Source organism: Sceloporus occidentalis, unplaced genomic scaffold (genome assembly GCF_023333645.1).
Source record: "Sceloporus occidentalis isolate IW3139 unplaced genomic scaffold, rSceOcc1.0.p SCAF_17, whole genome shotgun sequence".
Lineage (NCBI taxonomy): Eukaryota > Metazoa > Chordata > Lepidosauria > Squamata > Phrynosomatidae > Sceloporus > Sceloporus occidentalis.
In genome coordinates, this window is record NW_028316997.1 from 15,651,538 (window position 1) to 15,669,859 (window position 18,322).

At 37.1% G+C, this 18,322-nt stretch overlaps 1 protein-coding gene across 1 annotated transcript; it reads right to left on the reverse strand.

Annotated features, from left to right (window-relative positions):
• Nucleotides 1–2,995: 2,995 nt before the first annotated feature.
• On the reverse strand, nucleotides 2,996–16,663 carry LOC149302890 (phosphatidylinositol 4,5-bisphosphate 3-kinase catalytic subunit gamma isoform-like). Its single transcript, XM_089482102.1, has 10 exons — nucleotides 14,660–16,663; nucleotides 13,873–13,938; nucleotides 12,755–12,980; nucleotides 11,189–11,292; nucleotides 10,590–10,736; nucleotides 10,418–10,508; nucleotides 10,021–10,151; nucleotides 9,572–9,683; nucleotides 7,533–7,690; nucleotides 2,996–3,277 (listed from the first exon to the last, which is right to left on the reverse strand). The coding sequence occupies exons 1-10, from the start codon at nucleotides 16,661–16,663 to the stop codon at nucleotides 2,996–2,998; spliced, it is 3,321 nt and encodes a 1,106-aa protein (XP_089338228.1).
• Between the last annotated feature and the right edge of the window lie 1,659 nt (nucleotides 16,664–18,322).

Here is an 18,322-nt window from a genome sequence, read left to right on the forward strand (position 1 = left end):
ATATTGTGACAATGCAAGACCTTGAAAAGCTTCTGATATAGAATTTCATCACAAAACTATTTAGTACTGAATCATTCTACGTAACAATAAAATGCCTTGACATTATCCAATAATTTGCAACTCAGAAATAGAATCACAGAAAAACTGAGGCATTTGGGAACACAAAGTACATTTCCACTAAATGCTAGAAATAAACAAAACCTTTTGTGGAATATTTTAGCTGATGTTTCTATTTCCCAGATTGGGCACAGTAACCAGATGGCCTCTTCAATCCAAAACACTTGCACATCAGATAACAGTGATTAACGTGGCCTTACATTATACATATTCCATTAGTTTCCACTCCAGTCACTATTTTTCTGACACTCTCCAAAATCCAATCCTTTTTTCAAGAGGAATGGTCGCTGTATTCTCAACCTCTCATATATCCCGATCCTGGTTGAGGTGGGATACAGCTTACTCCAATTTGTAAGAGTGATGAGAGAGAGACTATGATGAACGTAGAATTTGATAAAAGCCCTTCTCCAACTTGAAGGCTTCTTGGCACCCTGACATTTATTCTGCTGCACTTGCAGATATATGGTACATCTCAGTAATAACTGATGATATTTTATTTTCAGCACCCCAAATTTACATGTTGTGTTCAACATTTGTTACATTTTATTTTTCTAGTTAACTGAATAAATTAAATGGTACAAACGGACAAACAATGTAGTTTGTTATTTATCAGGCTTTGGAACAGAAATCTCCCATGTAGACAGGTTGTTACACCGATCAACCAGACATATCACTTGATTTTATGTAAGAATAACAAACAGCAAACGCATGTGACTTCTTGACCCAAGTATGAAAGGAGGCACTTAAAAGGAACAGGGCAGCTGGAAATAACTTGTATAATTTGGTATTTGAAAGTTATACACAAGACATAGATGAATAATGTTCATGATAAAAGCCAGAGACACATTTTAAGACAAGCTTAAGATTTCCATGAGTTGAACAGTATACAGGAAATGAACATTGTTATTTTTTTCTTTTAAACCTCTAGGGGAACAGTGCACTTGTGCAATCGTTAATTTCAAATAAACATATGAGAACTTACTTCAGGGAAAGGTTGATTGTTATGTTATTACTCAGTGCAAACCCAACAATGTAAATCCTACAATCGTCTCATTGCTTTTATCCTTGTGAGTGTCAGAGAGCACAAAATAGTGCCACTCATCATCAAGACTCAGTCACAAAAACAGTCAATGATGCTTCTATTTATGTATACAATATATTAAAGGAACAGTCTGTGCCTCAAAAGTATTTATAATTCGTATTGAAGTCCATTTTATAATTTTCTTCATGCTATTAGATACTAGTTATTGGGGTTGCATCTACAGGAAGCATACTTAAGCACACTTCCTGTAGATGTTCTGCAATGGGGATAGCAGCAGCCAATCTCAGGTATGCTAGTCCAACACTGGTGTTTAGGTGACATACATGGAATTAGCTGCTGGTAGACCTATTGATTAAAATTGATGTATGGCCAAGAAACGATACTTAAGTATGCTTCTGCTTTCAGTGGAGGCAGTCAGGTGACGCATTAAATGAGACTCCAATAGGTATGAAGCACTTCAATATGTATTTAGCATAGGCTGGAGTCCTCCTTTACACTAAAAGCATCACTCTAGTTCTATTTTCATGTTAAATGCATAGAGTCCAATTCATGTGACTGCATGCAAATCAGCGTATGCACTCTTGTTATCGGAGTTTAAAGAAATAGACTTCTGTGTGATTTAACTCCTCCCCTGGCTGCATCAACTGAAATAAGTTAGAATATTTAAGTATGCTTAGTAGCACTCCCGTGCTAATCAATGGGGGTTGAGCTCTCACTGAAATCAGTGGGCATGGAGGGAGACAATCGCATATATACAAGCAAAACACTGATGTTCAACTACTACAGAGCATCTGCAAGAAGTGTACTTAAGTATGATTCATGTTTAAGCTTCCAGGTTTCAATAAAGGCAGTCAGATGATGAGGATAATTAGACAGAAGTCTAATTCTATCATTCTAATAACTTGTAAACAGAAGAACAAATTTGCATGCAGTAAGACATATTGGAGTCAATGCAAAGTGGACACCAGTGTGCATTAAGCTATTTGTTACAAAAGATGTTTTATACTGTTCTCAAAACAATGGTTCATTGTTACCAAAAAGACATCATTGAACATCCCATCACTCCTGATGATGACAACAACCTGTTCTCCCCTATGTCTGTAAGAACTGGTGTGGAAAGGCAGCAAAAGCTATGCACATGAGATACTGTATTGCTGGAATTAACTGGGTGTTTATTCAGCACTGACAGCTATCATGTAGAAGAGATCTTTATCAAAAATAAGACAAATGTGGAGAGGGTTCAAACCCACAATATTATTAGTGTGATGAAATATTAATACATATGAATATGGTTTCAAATGAAAATCTTGACCCCCCAGAAAAAAATATACCGTATAATCTGAGCAAGAATAAAATGACAGTTAAACAAAGTAATCGCATTCTTTGGTCCATAAGTGTAAAAAATCCCATAGAGCTAGAGTGTTCCTTTAGGTTAGAACAATTCTATTAATTTCATATTGCATCATATTTTAACTTGTGCATCATTTTAATATTAGTAATACTAACTTTACAAAGGAACTGCACAGTTGTAAAGATTCTCTAGCAGATTGCTTATGACCATCAAGCACTAGGGTACTACAGGTACAATCGAGGGCGTTTCTGTAAGGACTGCGTTGTGCTGAGGAAACATGGGAAATTAAGGCAATTCTGAATGATCTGCCATGGGTATGTCTTTGGGAGATGTAAAAGGGGAAAAATATAACTGAATCTCACATTAATTTCACAATAACAAATTCAAGATAAAGGTTGATTATATATATATATATATATATATATACACACATACTTTTTGTGATTTTAAACATATATATTACCAATTGTGTTAATAATCTGGTGTTAGGCAGAATGTTTTTCTACCCCTTGTTTAATACCGAGCACAAGGTGCAAGAACCAGTTAAACTGCACAGTCCAGCCTTTATCCCTGCAAACCTCAATCTGATCAAGAAAGTGCTTTTTGGCATTATCTTCATTTTTCCCAACGGTTAGTGAGTCTCGAATATATTCAATGTCCTCTTTGCTTGTTAGCTGAGGCATGCCTGTCATCAGCATCATGGAAAATAGGATAATCATGAGATTTGAGTGATGTCGAAGTGCCAAGTATGCCTTCACACAAATTTCCTATAAAACATAAATTCAATTGTTACAGCAACTCTTTCATTTCCGATATGTGTCACTTCTATGAAACTTGATGTCTGGAACTTTGTAAGAATTTATTTACACCCAAATGTACTGTGAATGCTCAAGTGAGTTTTTAATGTTACAATTTCTAAAATAGCCATTAACCAACAATGCATGGAAAAACTTCCTATGTTTTTAAAAGGTGCTGTTCCACCTAATCTGTTGACTTTAACACCCTTAAATACAGCATTAAAAGTATCAGTACTATTTCTGCCGAATGTTGATTTTGTCAACTTTTTATTATTTAATCTAGTAAAATTTTGCCTTAAACATAATTTTGCAGGGAATATTTAATTCTTATTTCACACAAATTAAGGCACTGAGAGGATGATGCCATAGAAGAAAAAAAGCTTCTTTGAAAATGTGTGTGGATTTTGTTTTATGTGATTAAACTTCCAGAGGAAAGAAGAGATCTGCATCATATGATCTTCTTTTTTTTTAAAAAAAAATTCAGTTTTGTGAACTGTTGGCTACAATGGCCACTCATTTAGAATCTCCTGCTATCTCCTATTTAAAGCAAGCCTTAAAGTGTTGTAAAGATTATAAAAGCACAATCAATCTCACATTAGAAAAATCTAATATTTAAATACTGAAACATTATCTGGCATGTTAAAAATGGTAACATATCTACTGATCCTGTAGCTGTTTAGGCATGTGAGTACACACACATTATATGCAACATGAATTTTCCCTGTTCTAGTAATAAAAAATTTCTGCACACATAAATGTAATGAACTGCGACATGTATAGGGGGAATGAACATGTTTTATTTATGTTATGGGGGGACCTACCAAAGACATGCAATTAGCACAGGGGCGTCCAACATGCGGCCCGCGGGCCAAATGCGGCCCGCGGGACCTTGAGGTGCGGCCCGCGTGAGATCGGCAGCCAGGATCACAAGAGCCCTGCTGCTGCTTACTTGTGGGAGGTCTTATTGTCCTGTACAGAGGAAGCGGGAGGCCACGCCCCCTGCTGAAGTCTGTGAGCGGCATCGAGAGCTGTGGTGCAGGTAAGGGGGTGGGTGTTTGAATGAGTATGCCTGATTGAGGGAATGAATCTGTGAATGAATGAATTTGTGTGTGTGTGATAGCATGGATGTGTAAGTGCTGGAATCTAGGCATGATGGGACTGTGATTGCTGTTTGCAATCACACTCCTATCATGCCAAGTCAGCCAGTACATGCTGAAATCTGGCTAGCTGCCCCCTTGTGTATTGATGCTTCCAGCAGTATGGGGTCTGCACATCACTTACAGCCACCCTGTACCAGCATGTACTGGCTGACTTGGGATGATAGGAGTGTGATTGCTAACAGCTAACAGGAATCTGCTAACAGCAGTCACAGTCCCATCATGCCTAGGTTCCAGCATTTACTGGTTCCCTGGGTATAAAAAGAGTGTGTTTGCTGTTAGCAATCACACTCCTATCATGCCAGGTCAGCCAGTACATGCTGAAACCTGGCTAGCTGCCCCCCTTGTGTATTGATGCTGCCAGCAGTATAAGGGTCTGCACTTACAGCCACCATGTACTGGCTGATTTGGGATGATAGGAGTGTGATTGCTAACAGCTAACAGCAATCTGCTAACAGCAGTCACAGTCCCATCATGCCTAGGTTCCATCATGCCTAGGTTCCATGCCTGGTATAAAAAGAGTGTGTTTGCTGTTAGCAATCACACTCCTATCATGCCAAGTCATATTGTTGATTTTTTTTTGTCCAATTGTGGTGTTACTTTTAACAAAAGTGTGGTTAATGCACTAAAATTGGACAAAAAAATACAATAACCATTAATTTCTATATGATTGTTGACAGCAATCACACTCCTATCATGCCCAGCCAACCAGGTTTTGTGTCATTTACTTTATTTTAATCTGCATATTTTATTAAAGGCTATATTTTCTCACAGTGAAAAATGAGTGCGGCCCTTGCACGTATAGAATTCTGATGAAGTGGCCCACTGCAGAAAAAACTTGGACACCCCTGAATTAGCAAGTCCCTACAGGTGTAGACCATTTATTAAAACTTAATTATCTACATGTAATTAGTTACCCACAAGATGTAAATCAGAATTGATGTATAACCCATTTATGGAACAAATGTACAAGTCTATGAGTTTGTGTGATGGATTCGGTAGGAACAAAGGATTCATGGCTGCTTAAAAGGGTGTGTGTATGTATAATATGTGATAACTGTTATACATAAAATGTTGTAATATGCTAACAGTGAGAGATTAATAAATGGCTTACATTTCGATGATTTCACTAAAATAACAAGTACACTCGGTGGGGCCACTACTACGATTTGCTAAAACACCAGAGATGGATTCCTACTCACATAAACTAAAGAGAAAGAGATGAGGGATCAGAAATTCTGGTGCTTTTAATCACGCTAAATATTTAAAAAATAATAATAAACAGTCTAAATAGGGGCATTACTAAACATTATTAAGTGTTTGAGATCACCAAGGCATGCTAGATTATAGAGCATTCGGATGCGTGATAACATGCATAAATATTTGGGTAAACAGCACACTCTAGCGACATCCATAAACACCAACACGGAACAAGATCAACACTATAAATAGCAAGTTGTAAACAAGAAAACAGATGTCTTGTGACATTTCCTCCTTGTGTGGAAGCATTAACCCTAAACAAAAATGAATCTAACCTACCTGTTTAATCAATAACCATCAGGAGAAGTATATAAATCTAGCACCAGAAGCGAAGTAAAAGTATTAAATAAAACAAATGTTACGTGGCGTGGCTCTAACATTGGCTCTTATGTTCTGTCTGTCGGAAAAAAAAACACTACTTGACTAAAGCAACACAGCATATGTGGATTGTTTTTATTGTGTATTTTATGTATTATACACTGCAGGCAAGTGCCTTAGAATCAGTTTCAGGCTCCCAGCCTTTTGGGCTAAAACAGTATTGTTTGAATTATTATGACCTTAATCATGAATCTGCTTAGTTCACTGTGCATATATCTACATCTTAAGTAGCCAAAAGTCATATATATCCTATGTAGCATGCACTGAAACAAAGATAGTGCTTGAATTTAAGATGCAGGTAAAAATTACACATATAGAGTAGTACAGTACACATGCATAAGTAAATGCAATCGGAGCTATAGCCCTTTTTTGTAGCAGGACAGATGTACCATATTTCCCCATGTAAAAGATGCTCCCATGTATAAAACGCATCTTAATTTTGGGGCCTGAAATTTGAAAAAATATATATTACATAAAGTTATTGAACTGGCTACCTAGGCATGATATGAGTGTGATGGATGTTAGCTGCTAGCAATTGATGCAATCACACTCCTATCATGCTTAGGTAGCCAGTACATGCACATCAAAAAAAGAAAAAATCTATCACCACTGTATAAGATGCACCCAGTTTTTAGACCCCAAATTTTTCTAAAAAAAGGTGTGTCTTATACATGGGGAAATGCAGTATTTTTTGTTTTCATTTGTGAATTTCTTCAGTGCCAATGATTTAATATAAATCTTTCTATGAGCTAGCTAAAAAGGGGAATACTAAAATCTCAGTTTTCAATTTTAATTTCCCTTTTCTTTTTTTACCTGCTTTCTCTAAATGCAGCAGTGTAGGGCAAACCGATAAGAAACACAATTTTAAATACACATTCAATATGGTCTCATTGTGCCAGAGGTTAATATTACTAAACATGTAAACTAATGAAAATCAAGTGGCTAGACGTCAATGGAAGTGCATTCCTGACAGTGAATTGCAGAGGTGGTTTTATGCTGCAGTTCTGCACTTTCGGCAGGTAAGTTGTTTTCTTTTTCAAAGTCATAAATGCATATTGAACTACTTACTAACTAAGTTAATAAGTATTCATGTGTGTATAGCAACGCTGCTTAGAGCAGTACAGTCCAGTTGAGGATTATGCTTAAGGACTGTACTTTAGCCACAAACACACTAACACTGCAAGAACCCTAATGGTTTGCTTTATGATAAGGTGGTGTGCGTACCACAACTCTTAAAAGGCATTCAATGGCAGGGAAACCTTATGGACTCTAGTTTTATGGACTATGAATACCCTATGGACCCTAGTTCTCTGGACTCTGAAAACCTGCAAAGAGCAGAACAGAAGCATAGCAGTATGAAGCACATTTCGTATTCATTGTTATAGCCAGCAGCTAAAGCTTCTCATTCAATCAGAAGGTGGATTGTATACCTGGAATTTATGGAAATACAGACTTGTCTTCTTTCCTGAGGTTCCCATCACATGCAGGAAATCTGGGGTCAACACAAATGGAACCCGCTCCTTGTTAATTCCGAGGAAGCTTTTATAGTTGCCGAGAATGTGGCCAAAATCTATGTGGAAGAGATTACCTAAAATATGACAGAAGGGACAATATTGAATGTTTATCTACGCTGTTAATTTACGCCAGAAATAGAAAAATCGGAAAACAGAAAGTGGAGACATCTATAAATAGATCAACTTCCAATGATTATTGAATGATTTAAGTACAGATCACCACTCCACTACTTTCGACTACTGAGTTTGGGTTCCTTTCCTGTAAAAAATGTAGGTACACACAAAGCCCTCTGAATTAAGGGGATTGCAGAGTTTCAGACCCAGCAGGGAGAGAGGAAACATGTCCACATGATTAACCCTCTAGAATTAACGTTTCCATGCAAACAAAAACATCAGTATTTTAAAAGCAGTAGTGGGAATACTCTCAAGGGAGAATTCAGCAGTGCATTGGATCATTCAAACAGGCTAGTAAAGTACAGAAAATAATATAGTTGATTTTATATAAATCAGCACACATTTAAGAGCTTAATTTAAAATAAAAAAAATGTATATATTCAGTATATATAATTGCGAGACATCCCTTGGTTGGATGACTTATATTCTTGCTCTGCTTAGTATGTCACAACCCATCAGGAGTTGCTAAATATTTTATCACAGATTAAATATTAAAGAAATCTTTAGTTGGAAAACACGTGCCTGTCATTAATAAAAATATATCCTAAAAAAAGACCTTTTCTGCAAATTCTCAGTTTAGGACATGATTGAAACAATGAAATGAATATTAAGAAAAATATAATTATATACCGTATTTGCTCGATTATAAGACGAGTTTTTTTTCAGAGCAAATGCTCTGAAAAATACCCCTCGTCTTATAATCAGGGTCATCTTATAATCAGACCTCAAATAGGTCTGACTATGAGACGACTAAGATCCAGATCCCCCACAGCTGCAGGGGACCTGGATCCTCCTGTCTCCCCCGCCCTACTTACCGGTACTTCTGAGTCCCCGGTGTGTAGCTGGGGCAGCGTGTAGATGTCTACGCGATTCGCGTGTAGATGTCTACGTGCCGCACCAGTGGGGGGAACTCTGATCTCTGACAGTCGGGGAAGGTCTGCGCGATGGACGCAGACAACCCCCGCTGCCAGCCACGCCTCCTTCCGGCTGCAGCGTAAGTGCGTGGGATCTACACGCTGCCCCGGCTACATGACAGGGAAGTCAGAAGCACCGGTAAGTTGGGGGGGGGGGGGGGAGTGTTAAATGGGGGGCATAAGGCATTTCTGGAGGCAGAGTGCTCTGTGAAATGCCTTTTAACCCCCTTAATGCCACTCTGCCTCCAGAAATGCCTTTTTAACCCTCTATACGCCACTCTCCCTCCTGAATGCCTTAAACCTCCCTATATGCCACTCTTCCCCATAATATGCCTTTTAACCCTCTAAATGCCAGAGTGGCATATAGGGGTATAAGGCATTTCTGGAGGCAGAGTGGCACATAGGGGGTCAAAAGGCATATCATGGGGCAAAGTGGCATATAGGGTTAAAAGGCATATCATGGGGCACAGTGGCATTTAGAGGGTTAAAAGGCATATCATGGGGCACAGTGGCATATAGGGGGTATAAGGCATTTCTGGGGCAGATATGCATAACTGGGGGGCAGGTTGCAAAATAGAAGGAAATAAAACCAAAATATTTTTCTCAATCATAGCTTTTATAAAAAAAAAAATAGTTTAGATGAATTAACATTTACTGGTAAAACTTTTTTCCTATAGGGTCGTCTTATATTCAGGCTTTTTCTTTTTTTCCTAAATTAATATTCAGATTTGGGGGTCGCCTTATAATCGAGCAAATATGGTATATTATATAATATATATTATATAAATTATAATTTCAAAAGATCATTGTCTATATGGTATTAGCCTCTTACTCTGAATTTGATTCTGTACTATTAGAATGGCTTACCCGTTTCAGTTATCATTATATTGTCGTTATGTCGGTCCCCAATTCCAAGCACAAAAGTTGCTACACAGTAGCCAGCACATGAATATACAAATTTTTCAACTGCTGTAATGAACTATGGGACAACATAAAAAAAGAGGTGGTATATTAGTTCAAGATGAATGATAAATTAATCTACTGCTCTCTAAATAATTTCATATTGTCCAAATCAAGTACATTGATATATAGCTTTGTTAAATGAGCGGAAGACAATGTCAAAGTACAATATCATCTATAAAGAACACTAGCCAGTAAACATATAGATTCATGGAGTCACCTTCTCTGGTGAAAGGAATAAAAAGCAAGACATGCATAGTCACCCCAAAACACATTGGCCATTATTCACCAATGCACTACAAACCATGTAATCAAACTTGAGAGGTGCTCTGCATAGCTAGATAAAAATAACATACCTTGTCCTCCAGTGGACATTTTTCTTTTAACCACTGACTCAGGACTTCATCTTTAAATGCCCCTGTGTTCCCAACTGTGCTTTGTTGTATTTGGGCAATGGTTGTAGCATCTTTTACTATTTGAATCATTCCTACGGTTTAGAGAGAAATGATTTGGTACGTTGATATCTCAACGAAAATATAAAAATACTTTTAGCAGCGCCACATTTACTATATAAAATTCTGCAGTACATAATGAATGCTTACCATATCAATTGTCATTGCTTTTTTGTTGATGACCTATACTTACAATGCTGTCCCCAAGCCCATGGTGTTATAAACAAAACGTTCTCAGTTCCTGAAATGGCTCAGCTAAATAAACACAGAAAATCAATAGCTAAACAAGAGCTGTTGGTACCTATTTTGTTTCCCGTAGAAATGCAGCCATAGGGCAACAAACATAGGTCTAAGGAATCTTCTTCCCATATAGATCCCATAATGCGAAGAATCTACAAACAGAAAAAAGTGATGCCAGTGATAAAATTAATTTATCATGCAAAATTCACTTGTGACATACAATGTATATATACCTGTAAAATGAGCATATCCTGGCGAAGATCATCTCCGTGTTTAAAAATGATTCCAATAGTTTCATTGGATAATGCGGTTGTATCTGCACATTTAAATTCCAGCCACAATGGCTTCTTTTTTGAGGCCATCACCTTGCACTTTTCTACCTGTAATTTAGAAATATGGGCTTTAATCACATATCGGGAATTATAGAAGCAGTCAGACCTCAATGTTTAATTTAGCAAAATGAAGCCCACATGCTCTCTGTAACCTGTAGACTATTTCTATAAGACACTGATTGCTACTAAGCATCTCCCATTTGCTAGTGTCTACACTGCTACATTTGCTTGTGTTCATTGCTGAATCCAGCTACTTAACTAAAGTTTATTAAACTGTCCAGCCTCCCCTTCCCCTGCAGAGTGTTTCTACGTGAAACGCTTTGAAGAGCCACTTGTTGCTGCATGTTTTAGTTTGATGGCCCATTAGGCCAACATGGTTCCGTCTACAACCCCAGCACTAGAAGAAAAGCACAACTCAATGCTTGTGCAAGCATAACTGTGTCTTCTCTCTCTCTCTCTGTTACAGATAACTAATGTCATGAAATCAATATGCCACTTACCACCAGTAATCCAGCTCTTAGTCCAGGATCATATGGAACTCTAAAGCTTTCTGGAAACATTGAGCCTTGTAATTTTTCAAGTTTTTGTCGGAGCTGTGAGACAACTGAGAACGATAACGTGCAGTAGATTTTTACATTAATGAAATTTTATCAGAAACAAAATTGCTTTTCTAATAAAACCTGCAGTTTAGTGCATTTAATAACGGTATAGAAAACCAAGTACATAAACATTCCACTAAATAATTAAAGACAATCCTGCTAAATAACATGGATTAGGCAAAATTAGGTAAATGTACTTGCAGTCAATGTTTTAAAAAGGCTGGTCTTCAAAGGCATAGCAAGTGCCTATTTATTGTTCCTTTAAAGGAGCAGTCCAGTTCTATTTGCATGGTAAATGCATTCTGGAGTCCATTTTCCATGGAATGAGTCTATGGTGTTGTGTATGTTACTGTGTGAGTGTATGTCAGCATATAGTGTTAGGTATGTATGTGTATTAGTGTATGGTGTTAGCATGTGTGTGCATTCTTCTCTGTTACCGTATGGTGTTAGCTACAATTCATTTAGGAATTCATATTTTGCAATTTATTAGTAACTTGATTTAGTAATAACAATTTATTGATTTATTAGTTTATTAAATGGATTCATGTTTTCACTAATTTATATAGAAATACTTTATCAAATTGATTTACTTTTAACTTATTTCTATTTTTTACATATTTGTGTGAGATCTTTATTATAAAGGGAACATTTTATGGCGGAGCATCACCTTAGAAGAGAGAAGGGATTCAAACCAAATTTGTTGCCCCCTGCTTTAGTGACTCCAATGGGTGTGCTACTGAACATGCTCAAGAAGTGTATATAGTAATGCTTCCTGTTTTCAGTAGAGACAGTCTGGAGAGGAGTTGAATGAGACAGACATCTTTTTTTCTAAATAAATACATGCTCCTATTTGCATATTGTATGAAGCACTGGAACTCATGCAGAGTAGACTCTAACATGCAATATTATAAAATACCAGACTTTGAAATCGGATCACATATATAAACCACACAAGCCGGGCAGACAAAACGTTCCAGCTAGTGGCAGACAAAATAGAGTTTTAGGTCAGTTGGGCTTTATGCAAGGCAAACAATGGCAAGAAGGGCCCTTTGACTCTGTATTATGCTTAGTTCATATAAGAAGCTGAGATTTTTATTCTCAATTGATTCATCTACAATTTAGCTGCTTATATTTAGGATGACCACATCAGCCATTTTTTCCAGGATATGAATACAATATTTCATGTGTTGCTGAGCAGGAGTATATAAATGTATAAAGGGAATCAATTACTACAGTTATAGATCTAACATGCTGGGGGGGCAGCACTTTATATAAACTTGTTTGTAACACGAGAAATGTATTTAAATGGTCAACCCAGCAATATTACTACTATATACAATTCATACATATATATATATATATATATATATATATATATATATATATATATATATCATGGTAATTATGAACTCTAGTATAAATATCATTCAATTTATTCAAATTCAAATCTTAAAAAAGTAGGCATACCGTGTGACGTTACATCATATTTCTCAGCAGAAACTGATTTAATTTCCATAGTGACTTTATGCAGAACCTCTGTCACTTGAACCTGTTTCATGAAATCATTCAGCATTGAAGTGCCACAGCCCCTCAGATAGGCTTCCAGGATGACAGCAAACCGTTGCTGATAATGCATTGACTGAGCAATCTCACTTCTCAGAAACCAAAACAAGAAATGACCTATCCGTTTACTCTGCAAAGATGTTGAAATGACATCCTGATTAGTGCCATAAATTTTGTATTTAAGAAACCATGAGAAATTAATAAATCACGTGTTATAATGCCATATCTTCATATCTGATTAATTGTTTGGACAAAGAATAAGAATGGCACAAAGCTAATCGTACCTCATGTCAGTAATGAGCTGAATTCCCATTTTTCTTACGATGGCATTAACTGTAGCCACACTCACACTTGCATAATCATTTTAACACAGTTTTAACTGTCTAGGCTTGCCTTTATCCTGGCTCATACTGCTAAGCTTAACCATGGCTTCTTCTTCTGAAACATGTTGCTGTGCCCAACCTCTAGTTTAATAAAGGATGCCCAAGTCTCCCATATCTGCTATAAGACACTTGTGCTAGTTTACAGATGTATAGTCCTTTAAAAGATAGAGATCCAACTGTTTCCCCACATGCTCTACTTGTTTCAGTCCTTGTTGACTTGCTTACATAAGCATACCTGGGAACTTGTTTGGTTTGACCTGGAGTCACTGGGTGAAGTGCTGCTTCCCCAGGACTCTAGTAAGTAGCTTCAATCTTCAGGTAAGGGAGTAACATTCAGTCACAACCGTTCTGTGCTTTCTTCCTGTCTACTAAAGTGTAATTGGAGCTAGTGCCACCCAACCCTGGGACGTTCTCAAGTAAGTGTATAAGGTGGCCACTTAACCCAGGCTGAATTTAAGTTTATTTCCAGAATTAACAATATGTCATTTCTATTTGCATGAAATTACAGTTTGCCATTAAATCAAATAATGCAAGAACCAGAAGGATATCTATATAAAACATTTAAGTTCAAGAACCATTCATCTGGTCACAGTTTGCTTCAGCTATTAAGTATTTATTTTTCAATATTTAGTTTCTTACTCTTAATGCACGTTTCAGCAGGAATCTGGATAAAGCACTGTCATGATAGGGTTCAAACTTTACAGCCTAAAAATAAGAAAATATGATTTGAACTCCGTGACTTACACAAATGTTTAGTTTAAAAGTATATCTGTTACTGTGTTAGGCAATTTGAAACAAAAACAGAAACATTTCACTTCACTAGAACTTTGTCCTTACTTCCCAAGTTCACTTCTAATCTTCTGCCATCAATAAAAATAATTCATGTGCATGGCTCTAGCACAAACTATGGATTTAATTGTACAGACATTAAGGAGCACAGTATATATGGTCAAATTTGGTTTAAAATAGACAAACGGATGCAGTGATTGAGTTTCACAATTCACAATTTCTGCAGATCTCTCCCCTCTATCCTTCATCAAAAAGGGTACCAAAGCAGCAAGAACTGTGTAGTAAGTTTGGATAATGATTCCAGTAAAAGAAACATTCCCATCTTCAGTGCTCTAAGGTGCTCACATTCTAAAGTTAAGAACTTTGTACAATAGCTTTATAAGACAATTCTAGAACCACATGGGTGTCGCTTTATGGAACAAAAGATCTCATTCTCAAATGTAACACTCCTTTCTAGAAGTACTAGTTAGAATACACATTTCATGGGAGCACAAAGTGGGTATTGTTTGGGAACAGAAGAGCAAACATAAAAAGGGAAGTAAGAAAAGCATATTGAACACAACACAAATCCATCTTTAGCAACTTCATGTAAATGGCAACAATGAGGAACTACACAGTTATGTAAAGTGTGTTCTACCTGTACAAGCTGTAAAAGATAATGGAGGACATCATCATCTTGTAGACTTTCCAGTTTCTGAACAGCCATTGCTCTGACATTTTCATCTGAAAAGTTGCAATCCAGAAGCTGAATTGTTAGCCCAACATCAAGAGAACAATCATCCCATGCTTCTCGTTTGCTTAATAACTGGTATGTTTTGGCTACCATTTCCTGTTGCCCCCACTTGACAGAACTTAGTAACTTTGGGTATGCCTCAGGATGTTTCATGATTTCATATCTAAAATGCCACAACAGCTCTTGGTCTTCTGGTGTAAGTGGATGCAATGGGTCTGTCGCTATGATCTCCTCTAGTTGCTTACGTAACTGATTAGGCATTTCAGTTCTTGCCCTATTTAGTTCTGAATCAGACACTGATTTGTGCTTTGGCAATGCAACTGGGTGACAATATTTGTCCAAATAAATAGAAATTGCCATAGATGTGTCCTTGTCAGGATTTGTTGCAGATGTAAGTTTGTCAGCATTGATGCTTCCTTGCTCTTCTCCTTTACCCGGTATTTTCCACATGTGAAGAACATACTCTCCTTGTCTTAGTAAGAATCTATGGTCAATTAACAACAGATTTACATAGTAAAGCAGTTGATTTTTACATTTTGAGTCTGTACTGCCAGAGTCTGGAGACTGTACATTTGCTTTATTTGAAACAGTAAGAGCTTTACCGCAAAATATCTGGAGGTTTAGAAGAGCCCCTTTAGGTAAGTCTTTAATTTTCATATCAAATTCAAGCCATGTATTCCAAAGAACCTCTTCAGTGAAAGGCTTGCATGTAGTTCTTCGTTGTGCAAGTATCTGCTGACTATGTTGAATGTTGGCTTCCACAAAAACCGTAAGCTCCGTATTTCTTGGCAAAACAGGGATATCAATCCCAATGATCTTTACCCTAAATTTTCTATTACAGTCCCACAGAGATATGGTGAAAATTCTCTCATGATCTTTCCCTTCAATGGTAAGTTGTTCATGGTAACCCGTGACTCCAGTGCAGTCATCAACTAATGGCCACTCTTCTTTGTGAACTTTATCTTCTAAGGGATCTGGTGGAGTGTCCAAAACAAGGTGTATCTCATCCCCGTTTTTAATGCACTGACGTATCCAGTGAAAATCTTTAATAGGTGAATTACCGATTATATATTCATCCCTTCCACAAACTCGGAGAACAAAATCCAATTCACTGTGTTCTTCTGGAATATTTAGTAATGACTTTTTTTTGGCCATCTTTGTAAAGAAATTCTGTAATATTTCATCTGGAGTATCATCAATAGATACTCTGATTGTGTGACTTGTCATTCCTTTGTGTATGATGATGAAAATGCTATTGGAGGAAATTTTATTACATAGATATTCAGGAAGAGTTTTAGAAGTAACCCAAGGGTCCATGGAATACAGTCTGGCATCCCTTTGCGCCAGCTCAATCATCCTTGGTGTGACCAAGCGACGTCGGGTAAATTCAAGTTCATCATCATGGACATTGCTTACATCTGTGACATCATATCCAATGAGATAATTTAATTGTTTCTGATATTCCAAGTTTTCTTCTGAAGTTCTCTCTTTTTGGACAACATAAATCTTTCCTATATTTTTCTGCAAAACCTTCCAGTACATTATACAATCTAATGTTTGTATCACCTGGTGTTTGTCATATATTTCATACCACTGTCCCTTTTTTTGATATTGCAGTAGGAACTGGTCTGGTGCATGTCTGTGATAAAAATCACTGTTGTGGGTTTTTTCAATAGCATGCATCCAAACATGTGCTTTCATCTGCTCAACAGTACAGTTGCCAGCAATTTCTAGTAGCACCGTATCCTGTGTTTTGTTATTTTTGTGACTTGTAGGTAGAATGAACTCTATGGGAACCAGCTCCATGGAAAACACGTTAGATGCGGCAGAATGGGGCCTCATTTTCCTTCTCCTTCGTTTGTTTTCATCCCTCAGAACAACAGGCTGGTCATAATTCTCCAGCTCCATGCCAGATGCAATCTAAGAATGAAAACAACATAAAAAGGACGGTTCTAATTTTGAGTAATCTTTTTTTACATAGTAAAATGTATAACCTACCAGTCATATGACACAAGAACCCAATGGAAGATGGGAAGATAAGAGGAAACACAAATATAGAATCTGGAAGCATATAAGAACCACTTGGGCCTTCTAGTTGTCCTGTTGCGAAGATTCAAACCTTAATTAGTTCTTGGTCTTGTCTTGGATTCTGTATAGACATATGTCTATGCCATGCATTTTATGCATTTTTAAATTCCCTTACTATATTAGCCTCTACCAGTTTTGATAAGAGGCTATTCAATTTACCTACCACCCTCTTGATAAAGTAAAACCATTAACAGTATATACTGTAGAAGGGAGTACTAACGAGACCTCCTTTAGACTTGTGACCAGTTCTTGAAATAACAGGCTGCATCTGAGCTCTATTGAATTAATTATTTAGGTAAGATAATCATTTATCTCCAGCTACTGCCTACCAATTATCACATAGATAGCACGTCAATGTGTAAGGCATACATTTATTCGTATTATACTTTTGTATTATTTGAGCCGGAGACTAGCTTAGCGCACCGACACTTTTTCTTTTCCCTGTTTGCACATATTTGAGGTTGTTGGCTCCTCATCAGTCTGGTTGCAGCTTGCTGTCCAGGGATTAATTGGGATGAGGTTTAATTGCACCTACCCCAACACATTAATAAGGTTTTGGTAGCCATATAAACTGCTTTGTGTGCCCACTATGTAGGAGGTGAGAGTAGGTTCTAACCCTATTGAGAGTGTGCCTTGATGTGGCGGGTGAGCTTAATTATGCTTTGGCCAATTCATAGAAAAAAACCCTCTCATTTATAATATGTTTATATATTTGTTGCCAACTTTTTTAGGGTGAGAAGTGCAGACAGTTTTTGTATACATTTATTCTTAAATAGGAACTTCCCTCTAAAAAGCCACATGATGAAGACGAACTGCTTTAAAGTCAGCAGGTAGCTAAGATGCAATGCATTCAAGCCCCTGTTTCACAGAGAGGGTGCAAAGTAGCAATTTAAAACCCAAGCTAGCTAACAGTTAACAAACACAAGAAAGCATAACATATGCGGAAAAAGTACTGAAAATTAGCTTTTTAAATAAATGTACCAGCTGGTGCCTACCTGCTGTCATAATCTGGCTTTCTATATTGCGATGTAAAGGAGCAACACTTGTGACAATTGGGCAGCTTGTGTTTTTCTGTTACCGGGTGTGGCCACATGTTTTTGTGTCATTCTCACCTTCCTTGACAAATTTGCACTGAAATACTGTTATTTTTTCTGAGCATGTGTGTAACTAAACACATTCTAAAACAACTGTCGAAATTAGTTTGTTTTTTTTAAGATTAAACAAGACGTTTGTCAAACAGTTGCATCCAAGATGATGGTAGGAATCCACATCCACACTGAAGTAATGCAATGAACTCTGCATCCCCCTTGGAATGAAAGTTTGTCTTGGTCAACATGCAACTAAAAGACATTTTTAGCAACTTGGCTTCTTTTGTTGTAAAAAAATTACTTCCACGGATTTAATTGCAGCCTCCCTTTCTCTTACATTTAAGATATTAGTGTTTTCTGACCTGCACTTTTTTTCACTTATGTTTTCCTC